This window comes from Mobula birostris, chromosome 13 (genome assembly GCF_030028105.1).
Source record: "Mobula birostris isolate sMobBir1 chromosome 13, sMobBir1.hap1, whole genome shotgun sequence".
Classification (NCBI taxonomy): Eukaryota; Metazoa; Chordata; class Chondrichthyes; order Myliobatiformes; family Myliobatidae; genus Mobula; species Mobula birostris.
This window is the reverse complement of record NC_092382.1, coordinates 9,098,493-9,112,846: the sequence shown is the minus strand read 5'-3', so window position 1 is coordinate 9,112,846 and position 14,354 is coordinate 9,098,493. Positions and strand designations below refer to the sequence as shown.

Sequence of the window (14,354 nt, the reverse complement as noted above, 5' to 3'; positions counted from 1 at the left end):
ATTGTTTAAAGGAAACAGCTCACTTTAATGTAAATTTAATTTATAATCTGAGAACTGACTAAAATTAGTCAGTCAACGGGACACAAATAGTAAGGAGGTTGTCACATTAGATATAAAAAGGAATAAGTCATCAGCATAGAGCGACACTTTATGAATAGTACCTCTCCTTAAAATACAAGTGATCTCTTCAGACTCTCGAAAAGCAATTGATAAGGGTTCTAATACCAAATCAAAAAGCAGAGGACTCAAAGGGCAACCTTGTCTAGTTCCACATTGGAGTTTAAAGGGTTTAGAATTCTGAAAATTAGTAAGAACCCAAGCGGAGGGAGATAAATAAAGTAATTTAATCCAATGAATAAAGTTAAGTCCAAAATTAAATTTTTTGAAGGATGTAAATAGAAAGTTCCATTCAACTCTGTCAAAAGCCTTCTCTGCATCCAAAGATATCACACATTCCGGTATTTCCTTAGATGGAGAATATATAACATTTAACAAACGCCGTATATTAAAATGGGAATATCGATTTTTAATAAATCCTGTCTGATCATCTGAAACTACAGAAGATATAATATTTTAAGTCTGCGAGCCAACACTTTAGATAAAATTCTAGTATCAAAATTGAATAAAGAGATAGGTCTATACAAAGAACATACAGTAGGATTCTTATTCTTTTTGAGAATGAGCAAAATGAAAACTTAGTAAAAAGACTGCGGTAGTCTTCCTACCTGAAAGTAATCAGTAAGGGTAGAACATAATTGTGGTATAAGCAAGGAGGGAAAAGCCTTATTAAACTCTTCAGAGAATCCACCGGGTCCTGGGGATTTCCCAGAATGTGATTCTCAAATAGCCTGAGCACTTCCCTCCTGGGAAATAGGTTGATCCAATTGCCTACAATCATCTAACGAAAGATTAGGAATATTTAATTGATCTAAAAATTATTCATTGCAATATTATCATTAACAGAGCCAGAACTATACAATTTAGAATTAAATTCCCTAAAAGTGTCATTAATTACAAGGTGGTCAGTTGTCAGGTCCCCATTAATTTTACGTATTTCTTTAATTTGCCGATTGGCTGAAAATGGCTTCAATTGATTAGCCAGTAGCTTACCAGTTTTATCTCCGTGAATATAAAGTTGACTTCTCTCTTTTAAAAGTTGGCTTTCAATTGGATACGTTAAAAAAAGATCATATTTAGTTTTAGTTTCAACACGTCTCATATGTTTCAGGATCAGGTACTGAAGTCCAGTTGCTTTAACTGATTGGCTAATTCATTTCTTTCTTTGTTAGCTTTTTTAATGATGTTTGCAGTATAAGAAAATTTGACCCTGGATGTATGCTATAAAAGTATCCCATATAATAAGGCTAGATGTCTCTTGCAACGAATTTTCTTCAAAAAATAAGTAATTTGATTCTCCATAAATTTTTAAAAATTCTCATTGAATAACAGAGTTAAATGAAATCGCCAGAATCTACTCATGGGGATAGGACCAGAAAGATTTAAAGATAGAATTACAGGAGAGTGGTTAGAGAGAGCAATTTCTTTATATTCAATCAATTGAACTAATAGAATCATTTGACTATCAATAAAAAACTAGTCAATCCTGGTATAAGAATGATAGCCATGAGGGAAAAATGAATGGATGGAGAAAACGCCAAGCATCAACTATACCATATTTAGTTGGAAAAGAATGGATAAATAAAGCTGATTTATTAAGTGTGGATGGTTTAATAGATGAGTGATCTAATACTGGATCTAGCCAGCAGTTAAAATCTCCTCCCATCACAAGGGAGTACGTACACAAACCTCGCAAAAATGAAAATAGACGTTCAAAAAATCCTGGATCATCTACGCTGGGGCATAAACATGAGCAAAAACAATCAACTTACTGTCTGAACTCCCTGATACAATAACAAATCGACCATTAGGGTCCGAAACAACTTTATGCTGAATAAAGGAACTGTATTATCTACAAAAATTGAAAATCCACGTGATTTTGCATTAAGCGAAGAGTGGAATTGCATATCCTTCCACCGAATAAAAAAATGTAAGCTATCACAGCTGCGTATGTGCGTTTCTTGTAAAAAAAAAGTGCTTTTAATTTTTTAATATAAGCAAACACTTTATTCCTTTTGAAGGGGTGATACAGCTCTTTCACATTCAAACTAAATAGGTTAATATTTCGAACCATTTTAAATACCAATCAATGTGTAATTAAAAAATCTAGCCATAAGTTATTAAAACTAGAAAGCAAACCGTAAAGTAAGGTATTCAAACAAACAATCATACATTCAACCCAACAGAGCTCCCAGAGAGAAATAGGCCCTACCCCCCTCCCCTACCCAAAGCGAGAAAGCTGACCAATAGACAGTCAGTGAGCTAAGAACTAAGTACCGGCCCCAAAAAATCCTGTTGACAGAGAAAAAACCTCCAGTCCTGCAAGGTCATTATGCCCCTACCAAGACACAACATAAAAAGCAAAATAACTCAGTATTCGAAAATATGAAAGGATCACTTTAAACAAATTCAAAGAAAGCTGTATTAAAATAAAGCCTTAAAAAGGGATAAAATAAAGTAGTATCAGAAAAATATATAACAAAAGACAATATATGAACAGCCAAAACGTAACCTTATTTCAAATTCATATTAACAGAAGAAAAAACTTGATCAAATAAGAAATATAACAGTTTTAGACTTCATCCTTCAGAAACTCTTTTGCATCTTCAACTGAGTTTATTCTTTTTCACAATCCGTTCTTCAAAACGATACTCAGACGTGCGGGGAACTGAAGGGATGGTTTATATCCTTTATTATAAAATTCCAACATAACTTCTTTATATTTCATACGATCAGCCAAAACTTCAGGTGAATAGTCTTCCACAAATCTAACCTTGTAATTTTGGAAATTGATCATTCCTTGTCTCCGGGTATGGCGAATTAAAAGGTCCTTAATACGAAATTCATGAAAGGCTAGTCCGACCAATCTGGGTTTCGCTGCCAAGGACAATGGCTTCAAAGTCAGAGAGCGAGAAGCTCGATCGAGCTTTGGCTCCGAAGTGAATAAAGCAGGGAAAAGCTGCTTCAGAAAGTTTGCAAAAAACTTCGTAGGGTCAGCGCCTTCAATTGATTCTTCAAGACCCAGGATTCACAAGTTATTTCTCCTGTTTTTGTTTTCGAGACTGATGATCCTTTTCAGCATTTTATCACTAGATAAAGATAACTCCTTGCAGAGTTTAATTGTATCTTCAACGCCCTCTTCAAGTGTTATTAGCTTCATAGTATTCTCCTGAATTTGGTTCTCATGCTCAAATAAAGTTCGCTGAATTGTATCCAATTTGCCGTTAAGCAGTTGAAACTCCTCAGAGAATTCCTACTTTTGCCATTTAAGGAAGTCACTGATTGAATCCAAAGTGACTGGGGATTCATCTTCTGTTTCTCTTTCTTTTGCAAATGCTTTGGTTCTTTTCCCAGCCATAGTAAAGCAGTATTGAAGTATTATAATAAGATTTCAAAAAAAAAATGACTGGTAGAGACAATTAAGTAAACAGGGTAGGAGCAATCGAAAAGCAACCAACAGGGCTCTGACTGCTTCTTATACCTAACATATGCTTCCTTCTTCCGCTTGACGAGTTGCCTCACGTGTTTCGACAGCCACGGTTCCCTTTTCCTACCATTTTTTCCTTGCCTCAGTGGGACAGACCTATCCTGAACCCTGCACAAGTGGTCCCTAAACTTCCTCCACATTACTTCTGTGCTTTCACCTTTGAACACCTGTTTCCACTTTACTCTCGTTAGTTCCCGCCTCATCCCTTCATAGTTAGCCCTTCTCCAGTTAAGCACTTTCCCATTTTGTCTGTTTTTATCCTTTTCCATAGCTATGCTGAAGCTAAGGGAGTTGTGGCCACTCTCACCAAAATGCTCCCCCACCAAGAGGTCTGCCACCTGACCAGGTCATTACCCAGAACTAGATCCAGTATGGCCTCTCCTCTCATCGGCCGGTCACATACTGTGTCAGGAATCCTTCTTGAATACATCTGACAAATTCAGCCCCATCTATTCCCCTTGCAGTCAAGAGGTGCCAGTCAATATGAGGGAAGTTGAAATCACCCATAACTACAACCCTGTATTTCCTGCACCATTCAAAAATCTGCCTGCTTATCTGCTCTTCGGTGTCCCGAGGGCTATTTGGGGGCCTATATACTACTCCCAGCACAGTGATTGATCCCTTCCTATTTCTGACTTCCACCCACACCGACTCAGTGGACACTCCCTCTGCAGCGTCCTCCCTTTCTATTGCCATGATACTATCCCTGATCAGTAATGCTACTCCCCCCCTTTCTACCTCCCATCCTATTCCTTTTAAAACACCTAAACCCCAGTACCTGCATCAGCCAATCCTGCCCTTCCTCCAGCCAAGTTTCAGTAATGGCCACAACGTCATAGTTCCACGTACTGATCCATTCTCTAAGTTCATCCCCTTTATTCCTAATACTCCTAGCATTGAAATAGACACACTTCAACCCCTCAAACTGGCTACATTTATGTTTTGTCCCCTGCCTGTCCTTCCTCAGCAACTCAGAACACACAGCATCGTGCCCTTGTTCTTCTACCCTAATCACTGCACTCACATTCTGATTCCCACCACCCTGCCAAACTAGTTTAAACCCTCCCCAACAGCTCCAACAAACCTGCCCACCAGGATATTGGTCCCTTTCCAGTTCAGGTGCAGCCCGTCCTTGTTGTACAGGTCAGACCTTCCCCAGAGGAGATCCCAATGATCCAGAAATCTGAACCCCTGCCCCCTGCACCAACTCTTCAGCCACACATTCAACTGCCATGACTTCCTGTTCCTACCCTCTCTGTCTCGCGGCACAGGCAGCAATCCTGAAATTAGCACCCTTGAGGTCCTGCTTTTTCACTTTTTTCCCCTAACTCCCTTTATTCCTTCTTCAGGACCTCATCCGTACTCCCATCTATGTCATTGGTCCCCACGTGGACCAGGACATCTGGCTGCTCACCCTCTCTTCTGAGAATACCGAGAACTCCATCCGAGATATCGCGGACCCTGGCACCAGGGAGGGAACAGACTGGGATTCTATATCTTTCCCACAGAACCTCTTAACTGTCCCCTTAACTATCGAATCCCCTATCACTACTGCTCTCCTCTTTTCACTCCTTCCTTTCTGAGCTGAGGGTCCAGTCTCGGTGCCAGAGACGTGACCACTACAATTTGTTCCTGGTAGGTGTAGGTCGTCCCCACCAACAGTGTCCAAAACAGTATACTTATTGTTGATGGGAACGGCCACAGGGGTGCTCTGCTCTTTCTGTCTATTCCCCTTCCCTCTCCTGACAGTCACCCATTTACCTGTCTCCTGACTTTTAGGGGTGACTGTCTCCCTGAAACTCTGATCTATTACTGCCTCTGCCCCCCGAATGAACCGATTTCACAGGAGCTGCAGCTGGATGCACCTCTTGCAGGTGTAGATATCGGAGACAATTGTGCTGTCTCTGACTTCCCACATCCTACAATCGGAGCACTGGACTGCCCTACCTACTGCCTCCATTACTAACTCCTAAGTTAATTAATTAAATAAACTTTCCCAGCCTTACCTTACTGGGAGCAAGCTCATCCTCTGCCTCTGCTCACTGAAATCTCTCGAGCCAAAGCCTCAAAGCTCCACTCCTTCACTGGCCGCTCTCCACTCCAGTCCACGTTAAACTCCAGTCCCAATAAAGGTGAATATGCAGCAGAAGAACCTCCTCCCATGCTCAGTGACCAGTGTGCAGAACTGGGTCTGGTGAGCAACAGCAATAATTGCAGAGTTCAGCACCGACAGTCACTCTCGAAATTGCATTCAGCAACGGTGATGGACAAATATCCAGCATGCAGCTCGTTGAAACTTTCTCCCCAGTGCAGAAATCGTGCTTGGCCAATCTTCTAGAATTTTTTGAGGATGTAAGTATGAAAATGGATGAGGGAGAGCCAGTGGATGTAGTGCACCTCGACCTTCAGAAAGCCTTTGATAAAGTCCCACATAGGAGATTAGTGGACAAAATTAGGGCACATGGTATTGGGGGCAGAGTACTGACATGGATTGAAAATTGGCTGGCTGACAAAAAACAAAGAGTAGTGATTAACGGGTCCCTTTTGGAAAGGCAGGCGGTGACCAGTGAGGTACCACAGGGTTCAGGGCTGGGACCGCAGCTGTTTACAATGTATATTAATGATTCAGATGAAAGGATTAAAAGTAACATTAGCAAATTTGCCGATGACACAAAGCTGGGTGGCAGTGCGAAATGTGAGGAGGATGTTATGAGAATGCAGGGTGACTTTGACAGGCTGGGTGAGTGGGTGGATGCATGGCAGATGCAGTTTAATGTGGATAAATGTGAGGTTATCCACGTTGGTGGTAAGAACAGGAAGGCAGATTATTATCTAAATGGAATCTATTTAGGAAAAGGGGAAGTACAACGAGATCCAGGTGTTCTTGTACATCAGTCAATGAAAGCAAGCATGCAAGTACAGCAGGCAGTGAAGAAAGCTAATGGCATGCTGGCCTTCATAACAAGGGGAATTGAGTATAGGAGCAAAGAGGTCCTTCTGCAGTTGTACAGGGCCCTGGTGAGACCACACCTGGAGTACTGTGTGCAGTTTTGGTCTCCAAATTTGAGGAAGGACATTCTTGCTATTCAGGGAGTGCAGCGTAGGTTCACAAGGTTAATTCCCAAGATGGTGGGACTGTCATTTGTCGAAAGATTGGAGCAACTGAGCTTGTATACACTGGAATTTAGAAGGCTGAGAGTGGATCTTGTTGAAACATATATGATTATTAAGGGATTGGACACGCAGGAGGCAGGAAGCATGTTCCCGCTGATGGGTGAGTCCAGAACCAGAGGCCACAGTTTAAGAATAAGGGGTAAGCCATTTAGAATGGAGTTGAGGAAACATTTTTTCACCCAGAGAGTGGTGGATATATGGAATGCTCTGACCCAGAAGGCTGTGGAGGCCAAGTCTCTGGATGCTTTCAAGAAAGAGATGGATAGAGCTCTTAAAGATAGCAGAATCAAAGGTTATGGGGGTAAGGCAGGAACGGGGTACTGATTGTGGATGATCAGCCATGATCACAGTGAATGGCAGTGCTGGCTCGAAGGGCCAAATGGCCTACTCCTGCACCTATTGTCTATTGTGAACCCAGTAGTGTGTCACAACTGTAACATGCTGTGAGGTTTCAGTGTTAATGTAATGGCCTCTCTGTAATGTTTCACTGCTGAGGTTACTGTTTCTCTGTAGCAGCAATGTTTACGTTAGGACTAGAGACAACAGAGTTTTGAAGTGCAGGGCTATCCAATGAGAGAAATGTTGTTCTTTCTTGTGAGTCTGGAAGAGAGATTTTTGCAGGTCTTTTGCTTGGGAGCGATGAGAAGACATGAACGGAGAGAGTGGGCCCTTTTCCTTTATTTTTTCTTTACTAGCCCTATAGTCAAAGTAAGAACTACAAAGCCCAATCGTTTAATCGCATATTATGTACCGTTTGTTATTTTGGGGTACTGATTTGTAATGGGGGTCACATCGTGCAGCATCCACCCAAACGAGATTTCTTAAGTTTGGCCGGGCTGGGGGCTATCACCCCCTATATTAAGCTGCTAGCTGAAGCGAGAGTTACATATGGTTAGATGACTGAGCGAATTGCTTCACACATTCACAGCAGGTGAACGGCCTCTCCCCAGTGTGAACTCAATGATGGACATTTGGTGGCAATGGCTGAGAGAATCTCTTCCCAAAGTCTGAGCAGCAGATCGGCCTCTACCCAGTGTGAACTCGCTGGTGTCTCTGAAGATGAGACAACCGAGTGAATCCCTTCCCACAGTCTGAGCAGGTGAACAGCCTCTCTCCAGTGTGAACTTGCTGGTGACTCAGTAGTTGAGATGACGTAGTAAATCCCTTTCCACAATCTGAACAGGTGAATGGCCTCTCTCCAGTGTGAACTCCCTGATGCACCTTCAGTTGAGATAACTGAGTGAATCCCTTCCCACAGACTGAGCAGGTGAATGGCCGCTCCCCACTGTGAACTCGCTGGTGTGCCATTAGAGCGGATGACTGAGTGAATCCCTTCCCACAATCCGAGCAGGTGAACGGCCTCTCCCCAGTGTGAAATCGCTGATGTACCTTCAGTGCAGATGAGCAAGTGAATCCCTTCCCACAGTCTGAGCAGGTGAACGGCCTCTCCCCAGTATGAACTCGCTGGTGTACCTTCAGTTCAGATGATTGAGTGAATCCCTTCCCACAGTCTGAGCAGATGAACGGCCTCTCCCCAGTGTGAACTCGCTGATGTACCTTCAGTTGGGATGAGCAAGTGAATCCTTTCCCACAGTCTGAGCAGGTGAACAGCCCCTCTCCAGTGTGAACTCGCTGATGTACCTTCAGTTCAGATGACTGAATGAATCCCTTCCCACAGTTTGAGCAGATGAACGGCCTCTCCCCAGTGTGAACTCGCTGATGTACCTTCAATTGGGATGAGCAAGTGAATCCCTTCCCACAGTCCGAGCAGGTGAATGGCCTCTCCCCAGTGTGAACTCGCTGATGTACCTTCAGGTGGGATGAGCAAGTGAATCCCTTCCCACAGTTTGAGCAGGTGAACGGCCTCTCCCCGGTGTGAACTGACTGATGTGTCAGTAGGTTCGATGACCGAGTGAATCCCTTCCCGCACACTGAGCAAGTGAACGGCCTCTCTCCAGTGTGAACTTGCTGGTGTACCAACAGTTCAGATGACTGAGTGAATCCCTTCCCGCAGTTTGAGCAGGTGAATGGCCTCTCCCCAGTGTGAACTTGCTGATGACCCTTCAGTTGAGATGATCGAGTGAATCCCTTCCCACAGTCGGAGCAGGTGAACGGCCTCTCCCCAGTGTGAACTCTCTGATGTACCTTCAGTTGGGATGATCGAGTGAATCCCTTCCCACAATCCGAGCAGATGAATGGCCTCTCACCAGTGTGAACTCGCTGATGTACCTTCAGGTGGGATGAGCAAGTGAATCCCTTCCCACACACTGAGCAGGTGAACGGCCTCTCCCCAGTGTGAACAGACCAGTGTGCTTGTAGGTGGGATGATCGAGTGAATCCCTTCCCACACACTGAGCAGGTGAATGGCCTCTCCCCAGTGTGAATACGTTGGTGTCTCTGTAGAACAGAGGATGAAGTAAATCCCTTCCCACAGTCTGAGCAGGTGAACGGCCTCTCCCCAGTGTGAACTCGCTGATGCACCTTCAGTTGGGATGAGCAAGTGAATCCCTTCCCGCAGTCTGAGCACGTGAACGCCCTCTCGCCACTGTGAACTGACCGGTGTATCCGTAGTTTATATGATTCCGTGAATCCCTTCCCACAGTCTGAGCAGGTGAATGGCCGCTCCCCAGTGTGAACTCGCTGGAGAGCCATTAGGTCAGATGACCGAGTGAATCCTTCCCCACAAATTCAGCAGATGACCAAGTTTCTGCCCAGGGTGAACTGACTGGTCTGTCCACAGGTGGGATGACCAACTGAATGCCTTCTCACGCACAGAACAAATGAATGGCCTTGTCCGGTGTGAACTTGCTGATATATCTTCAGTTGAAATGACCGACTGAATCCATTCCCACTGTTTGAGCAGGTGAATGGGCTCCCCCCCATGTGTAAAATGATGGGCATGCCAGCCGGTCAGATGATCGAGTGAATCCCTTGCTCCTCTTTTTAAGTATCTAGACAGAGACAGCAAAACTGGCGTGTTGTGTTCGAGATTCCCATAGACAAATTCCTTGTCATTTTTAACCTGTAAAAATATTTACAAAATCCATCAGTGGGTGTAGGACAATATTTCAGATGAGATCCCTTGAGTTGTCAAGGTGTGATCTGGCATCACACTATTACAGTGAGGTTCAATCCAAGCTGGAGAGAGAAATCATCTTCTAACTGGGCACAATGCTAGTATCTGGAATGACCAACATATTCTTTGATACTGTTCCTGTCTCTATAATTTCTGCCATCTCCAATCTGTGACCTGGCTCAGTTTGACTCTCTCCATTGTTATTATTCCCTGTTCCCAATGAGCTGCATGGGTTCCTGGCCCCACAGTAACTGAAACACTCTCACAAATAGCCGGCAGTGCATTCCACGCACACACCACTCTGTGTAAAAAAACTTACCCCTGATATCCCCTTGGGATCTATTTGCAAGCATCTTAAAACTAAGCACCCTCTTGTTAGCCATTTCAGCCCTGGGAAAGAATCCTCTGGCTACCCACATGATCAATGCCCCTCATCATCTTATACACCTAAAAAAGGCTTGAAACATAACTAAGGAAATTATACATTGCTTTGAGAATTTGTTGGAAGTATAGAAAATTATGAGGGTACAGATAGGGTAAATGCAAGCATGTTTTTCCACTCAGGTTGGGTGGGATGACAACCAGATGTCATGGGTAAGTGGGGAAGGTGAAAATTTAACGGGAACATTTGGAAAAGCTCTTTCTTGAAATGGTCATGAGAGTGTGGAATGAGATACCAGCACAAGTGGTGAATATGAGCTCAATTTCACAATTAACTGAAGTCTGATAGCAGACTGGATGGTAGGGGTATGGAGGGCGATGGTCCTGGTGCAGGTAGTTGCATCAGACAGCTTAGATGTTTTTTCAGCATTGACTAGATGGGCCAAATAGCCTGTTTCTGCACTGAACTTCCCCATGTTTCTATGACAGAGCAGCTGGACAATCTTGTCTGGAAGGGAAAAGGTAGGAGTGACAACGGAGCAGCAACGGCTGGAGCTTCTGGGATCAATTCGGGAGCTGAGTGATCGATACATCCCAAAGAAGTGAAAGCATTGGAAAGGCAGGAGGACACAACTGTGGATGAAATGAGAAGCCAAAGCCAACATAAAAGCCAAAGAGAAGGCAAACAGAAGAGCAAAAACTATTGGGAAGCTTTCAGAAACCAACAGAAGACAACAAAAAAAAAGTCGGATGAGCTTGGGGGTGGAATTATGATATTGTAGTCATTAATGAGTCTTGGTAGCACCCAACAGTCTGAGGCATTTGGAGGAACAAAATATCCCGGGCCTCAATATCTCTTGAAAACCGAGGTTCCCTGCACCAGTTACCTTTCAACTTTTATTTTGGCAGGCACGTACAAACTCTACACCCTCAGAATTTCACTTCTGAAGGCCTCCCACTTACCAAGTACTCCTTTGTCAGAAAACGCCTGTCCCAAACCACACTTGCCAGATCCTGTCTGATACCATCAAGATTGACCTTTCTCCAATTTAGAATCTCAACCCGCGGTTCAGACCATTCTTTTTCCATATTTACTTTGAATCTCATGGCATTATGATCACTAATTTCTGTCACCAGCCCTGGATCATTTCCTAACAGCTTATTGCACACTTCTATGTTGGGAATTCTACGAACTGATTAAGGACACATTTGACAAATTCTACCCCATCTAGTCCTTTTACAGTATGGGAGTCCTAATCAATATATGGAAAGTTAAAATCATTCACTGAATCAACCTTTGTTTCTTGGCATGGTCTGCAATCTCTCTACAAATTTGTTCCTCTAAATCCCTCAGACTGTTGGGTGCAACCAAGTCCCAATAATGGCTACTATATCATAATTCCCTGTCCTGAGCTCATCTGACTATCCTACAATGCTTCTTGCATTGTGATATACACAGCTCAGCACATTCATCGCCCCATGCTCAACCATTTGATTGTTGACTCTATCTGAGGTCTAAACAACATCTGACTGGTGTCAAGAAAACAACCTCTTGCTCATTGTCACAAAGACAAAGGAGCTGATTGTGGATGACAGGAGGAATGGAGACAGGCTCACCCCTATTGACATCAATGGATCTGGGGTTGAGAGGGTGAACAGCTTTAAGTTTCTTAGCATAAACATCACCGAGGATCTCACATGGTCTGTACATACCGGCTGTGTCGTGAAAAAAGCACAACAGCACCTCTTTCACCTCAGATGGTTGAAGAAGTTTGGGATGGGGCGCCAAATCCTAAGAACTTTCTACAGGGGCACAACTGAGAGCATCCTGACTGACTGCATCACTGCCTGGTATGGGAACTGTACTTCCCTTAATCGCAGGAACCTGCAGAGAGTGGTGCGGACAGCCCAGCACATCTGTAGATGTGAACTTCCCACTATTAAGGACATTTACAGAGACAGGTGTGTAAAAAGGGCCCAAAGGATATTGGGGATGCAATTCACCACAACCCCAAACTGTTCCTGCTGCTACCATCCAGGAAATGGTACCACAGCAAAAAGACCAACAGGCTCCGGGACATCATCTTCCACCAGGCCATCAGACTGATTAATTCATGCTGATACAATTGCATCTCTATGTTATATTGACTGTCCTATGTACAAACTATTTATTATAAATGACTATAAATTACACATTGCACATTTAGACAGAGACATAATGTAAATATTTCTACTCCTCATGTATATGAAGGATGTATGTAATAAAGTCAATTCACCCTCCCCACTATCTGTTCTGTCATTCTGGCTCCCATCCCCCTACAACTTATTTTAACCACATCACCCCACTCCCCCAACTCTAGCACTAGCGAGCCTTATCACTAGGATATTGGTCCCCTCTTGTTCTGTTCCTCTAACTAACGAATCCCCTATCACCCGTTTGACTTTCCTCTGCCAGGTAATTCCCCCAAAATGTTTCTAAAGTGGTTCCACCTGTTGTTGTGCGGGATGGACAGAAGAGTACTCTGCGATGGCTATTTAACCTCATTCCCCTTCCTGACTCTCACCCAGTTTGCTGTGTCCTGCACCTTGGGTGTAACTCACCTCTCTTCATGTCATATCTATCACCCCCTCCAACTCCTGGATGATCCAGAATTCATCCATTTCAAGTTCCCACTCTGTAAAGTGCAGGGTTACAAGCTGCAGCTGGATGCACATCTTGTATGTGAGGGCATCAGGGACACTGGAGGTCTCGCCACCTTCCCACCAATATCCCCTCTAATTTGTCATGACCAGTGTGCAGATAAATCTTGTACTGTACATTTTTTTACCCAGTGACAACATGTGCACAGTGAATTTTATATAGAGAGGTATTTATTTTAACAGCTGGCATATCACTGTCAGTAAGAACTTTAATCTCCTCTGGGTTTGATCGAGTTCATCTGCACTCTCACACAACCTACGTAGCAGGCCTGTAACGGGTAATGAAGGATTTTCTCGCCAGAGCTTTTGCACATTGTCCATATCTGATTTGCTTGCTAAATGACACTTTAAAAAGTCAGAATTCCAAATATCACTCCACTTCTTCCCACTTGCAAATTCTCCAGTAACTTTTGCATCACCACAATACACACAGGTAACACCAGTTTCTGTATTGTACATAAATATTTCCCCTGAACCCTCCCCCAGGTGACTGACGGTGGTGAACTCAGTGATGGCAATGCCAATGAATATGAAGGGAAGGGCAGTAGTCTGTCTCATTGGAGTCTGGCACATTTGTGATGTGAAAGCTACTTGTTGCCCAGGACAAAGGTGTTTGATATCATTATGTACCCAGAGAGAGTGGGACAAAACATGTTCTCACGGGTAGAAAGTCCAGAACAAGAGGGGGTGGAACAAGCAACAGACACAAAATGCTGGGGGAACTCAGCAGGCCAGGCAGCATCTATGGAAAAGAGTACTAATGCTGAGTTCCTCCAGCAATTTGTGTGTGTTGCTCGGATTTCCAGCATCTGCAGATTTTCTCTGGTTTGTGACTGGAGGCAGAACAAAGGTGATTTTCACAACAGCTGATGTAAAAGATTTTGTTCCCTTTCTCCGAGTTCCCGATCCTTGCATTTAGACAGCTGGAGCTCAGCTCTGTCTGAGAGACCCATCGGTTCCCATTCCCTCATCAGCCGGAAGCTCCCCGGGGCCCGTGTACGGATGGTGGGGCTGAGAGAGAGGGAAGAGAGCAGGACTGTCCCGAGATTGCAGGTCACGGTGTCCGGAGATCACAGTAACTATCCTAACTACCTCCACCAAGAGTTTCTAAAGTGGTCTTCCTGTTGTTGTGGGGGTGGCAACAAGAGTCTTCTGCAATGGCTGTTTACCCGCATTCCCCTTCCTGACTCTCACCCTGTTTCCTGTGTCCTGCACCTTGGGTGTAACTCACCTCTCTTCATGTCATATCTATCACCCCCTCCGACTCCTGGATGATCCAGAATTCATCCATTTCAGGTTCCAACTCCTTAAAGTGCAAGGTTACAAGCTGCAGCTGGATGCACATCTTGTAGGTGCGGGCATCAGGGAGGTGTAAAAAATGTGGAAAAATCTTGTGCTGTGCAATTTTTTGCCCGGTGA

General features: G+C 44.0%; 1 protein-coding gene across 1 annotated transcript in view; it reads right to left on the bottom strand.

Annotated features, from left to right (window-relative positions):
- The window catches only part of LOC140208357 (uncharacterized), a 101,790-nt gene that overhangs the window by 69,656 nt on the left and 17,780 nt on the right, over positions 1-14,354 (bottom strand). The window contains exon 3 of the mRNA XM_072276961.1: positions 7,820-9,259. Coding sequence (XP_072133062.1) covers positions 7,820-9,259 — 1,440 coding nt within the window. The remainder of the gene's footprint in view (positions 1-7,819; positions 9,260-14,354) is intronic.